Source organism: Nicotiana tabacum, chromosome 7 (genome assembly GCF_000715075.1).
Source record: "Nicotiana tabacum cultivar K326 chromosome 7, ASM71507v2, whole genome shotgun sequence".
Taxonomy (NCBI): domain Eukaryota; kingdom Viridiplantae; phylum Streptophyta; class Magnoliopsida; order Solanales; family Solanaceae; genus Nicotiana; species Nicotiana tabacum.
In genome coordinates, this window is record NC_134086.1 from 90,905,309 (window position 1) to 90,908,581 (window position 3,273).

The 3,273-nt window shown below is 33.7% G+C and overlaps 1 protein-coding gene across 1 annotated transcript; it reads right to left on the minus strand.

Moving 5' to 3' along the window:
• Window positions 1-484: 484 nt before the first annotated feature.
• Window positions 485-1,819, minus strand: LOC107794294 (uncharacterized). Its single transcript, XM_016616779.2, has one exon. The coding sequence runs from the start codon at window positions 1,650-1,652 to the stop codon at window positions 645-647; it is 1,008 nt and encodes a 335-aa protein (XP_016472265.1). The 5' UTR covers window positions 1,653-1,819; the 3' UTR covers window positions 485-644.
• Between the last annotated feature and the right edge of the window lie 1,454 nt (window positions 1,820-3,273).

A 3,273-nucleotide genomic window follows, 5' to 3' on the forward strand; every position in this document is an offset into this window, starting at 1 on the left:
TTTTAAACATGATAGAGCATAACGATAGAAATCAATATTTACATAGTAGTAATACCTGTGATCCTTCTCAAATTCTCTATGTCAAAAGAAATTGCCGACAAGAAGCAGTATATTTCACCAACGCCTTATTCAAAATCACGTGTAACAAAGTAGACAAACATTCAGCGCAAATCAAGATTAAGGGAATAAAGAACCCCCTGCAGCAAACCCCAAGTTTAACATACCCAAAGATTTCATCTACTTGAGTTAAGCAGAAAGAAGTTATAGTAGGCATAAAGAGTACATTCACGTCTACAAAGCATTTCATATTCACAAAGAGAAAAAAACGGGGAGTGGGTATAATATTGACTGCTGCTTCCGCTGCTCGAACCCCCAATCTATAGGTCAACGAACACAATTTACACAATTTTACTGTTGCTTCCCTTCAGGCTATAGTTATGATTAATCAAATGATGAATAAACTTAAAATGAAAGAACACAAACAAAACTCTCAATTTAAGCTATATACACGGATAGTGTCTCATTATACAAATTTTACTTCTTCTTCATTTCATTACAAAACACATAAGATTAAAGATGCAAGAAAAAGAAGTGCTGAAACTTATTAAATATGCTCTATCTCAACACCATGACAAACTCATAAATCAAGCAGTTTCTCCACCTTTCATCTCCACCTCCAAGCTATCATCAATTTGCATGTTCCCTTTGAGAGGCTCATAATACTCACCCAAATACCCACCAAGATGACTATACAAAGCACTCTTATCAATCCTTTCATTATGATAACTCTTACACACATAGTAAAACAAGCTTTGAACCAAAAGCCCCACCAAAATCACAACCACAAGAACACCAATCAAGATCCCTCCAATCAAAATCCTAGCAAATAGACTGTAACCAGCCTCATGTTCCTCATGTGCACCACCATCTACAACAATTGCACTAAAACCACTGCTAATTAGACCAAAAATCACCAAATACCCTAAAACCATTACAGCTGCAATCCTCATCTTTCCCTTTAATAATTCATAACTTTTCTTTAAAGCAGTAACCCCTTGGATTGGTTCAAGAACAGTAACAACACTAGCAAGATGCCATAAGGCACTTAAATAAACATGCACTATGAGGAACAAAACAGAGAGCACAAAAACAGAGATGAGAAACAGAGTTACACTGTTCTTGCTCTCAAAGACAATTAACATGAGCACAATGAAAAAGGACAAAACAGCGTTGTAAACAAGCATAGAGAGTAAAACCCATATGAAAGTTATGAACAGACGTCGTAAGATGCTAGGAATAGCAGTGATTATAGAGGAGAAAGATACTTGCTTTGAAGTGTAAAGTGAGGCGACAGTGAAAACAACAGCAGCAGTTGAAAGGAGAGAAAAAGCCAAGAGGAAAACCAAGTAGCAGAATTGGAAGAAGAGGAGTTTGGTCCATTGAGAAGCGTGAGAGGATTTTGGGTTTTCATGGAGCTGATCAAGAATTGGATGAGAGAAAAGGGAATGAGCCAAGATAGCAAAAGAGAGCGGCAAGATTAAGCTGAGAGTAATACGGTAAAAAGTTTGTGGAGATCTCTTTGGTATGGCAATTGATTCCTTCAAAATTGATGGTAAGCTTAAGTGTTGAAGCTCTTCTGGTGGCAGATCCATAGTTTTCTTGGTTCAAAATTGGATTTTTTTTTGTTCAGAGAAGAAAGATTGGAAACAGTGTGGTAGGTGCAAGAGATGGTGTCTGGGGTTATCTGAGGTGAGAGAGCAAAGACAAGAATTATTAGAGTAATGAATTTGGCCCCCAGTGGTCATCTACCCAAAGCTAGAAAACAAGAATTACCATAAATTATTTGCATGTATCAAGGACGACAATACTTTTCGGAGCTAACACAAGTCCTTGGATGACTTCACGTGGAACACCTTTTTTCTTTTTTCTATATTGTCGTCGGGTGATTTTTAAACATTGGTATGGAATTGAAGAAATAATATCCCTCAAAGGTCTGGTAAGATGAGTTAGATAAAATAATGCATGTATTAATTTTATGTATTAATAATATTATGTTTAGTAGATATTTTGAATCTATACATTAATTATGCAAGTATTAGTTATATATTTTATTTGGTATTATTCTATGCATAACTAATGCATAGAAAATCATGATATTAGCAATGCAATGGGTTTTAGTGTATGCATTAGCTTAGTTAAAGACAAAATTATCCTTCAAAATTTATGCTTGATTAAAATATGTTAGTTATTATATTAAATGCAAGTTTAAAATAATCCAAGTAGTGAGAAATAAAATTATAGCTCTAGTAAATAAATAAATACTTAACATATTCCTTTTTTATAAATAAATATTTAGTTCTATATTACAATATATGTAGACAAATCAAATAATTTTTTTAAAACTATTTCATATAAAAACATTTCTCAAAATATGTCTCTTTTAAAAAGTTAGAGTGATGGACTGGTTTTGAGGGTATTTTTGTAAACACGTAATTCTTTTAGAAATTGTGTAATGTTTTAATACATCAAACCAAATAATGGATAAGAAATATGTCAGCATAATTAATACCAACATTACTAATACACCATATTCAACATTATTCTTATGCACCCTACCAAACGATTCCTTGGTGTGTTAAGTTAATTTTTGGCCCGAGGTGGATCGTTAATTTCGGTAAAAATTTTAAATGTATATATATTGAAATGAGTCATATATTTTATTTGAAATTTTTAAGATCAAAAGTCCGATAAGAGTATTAGTTGAACAGTTGTTTATGTGTACTCACCATCTTTAAATCCTGAGTCTGCTTATATTTTTGGCCATCAAAATTCAAAACTATGAGAAATAATTTTTGCTTTAATCACACTCTTTTAGTTTGTCATTTAGAGGAGGAAATCTTATGAGTTAGTATGTGATAATTTTCCTGTTCTAAAACGATGGTGAGTCATGCCTTTGTTCATCTATCTTACTCGTTCTTACACTTACTTGGCTAGTTGTCATCAGGAGATGGCATCTGGCTTGATCCTTCATTGATCAATAGTAGTACAGGGAACTACTATTGAGTAGCGAGAGAGGTCGAAGTAGCTTTTACCCGATTAAGGTTGGGATCGATTTTCTCAGGGAACTAGCTGTAAGCACGTGATTTTTGCTTCACGGACAATCACTCCAAAAGAAAACAAAAATAGTGACAAATGACCTCGCTGTACAATTTTTCGATTTTCCGTGACAGGTGCTGGTAGTCCTTTGTGTTTCTATCCATTTTTGTTTTCATT

What these genes read in the sequence shown, in the direction of transcription:
- LOC107794294 (XM_016616779.2), bottom strand. Translation starts at nt 1,652, where the DNA reads ATGGATCTGCCACCAGAAGAGCTTCAACACTTAAGCTTACCATCAATT.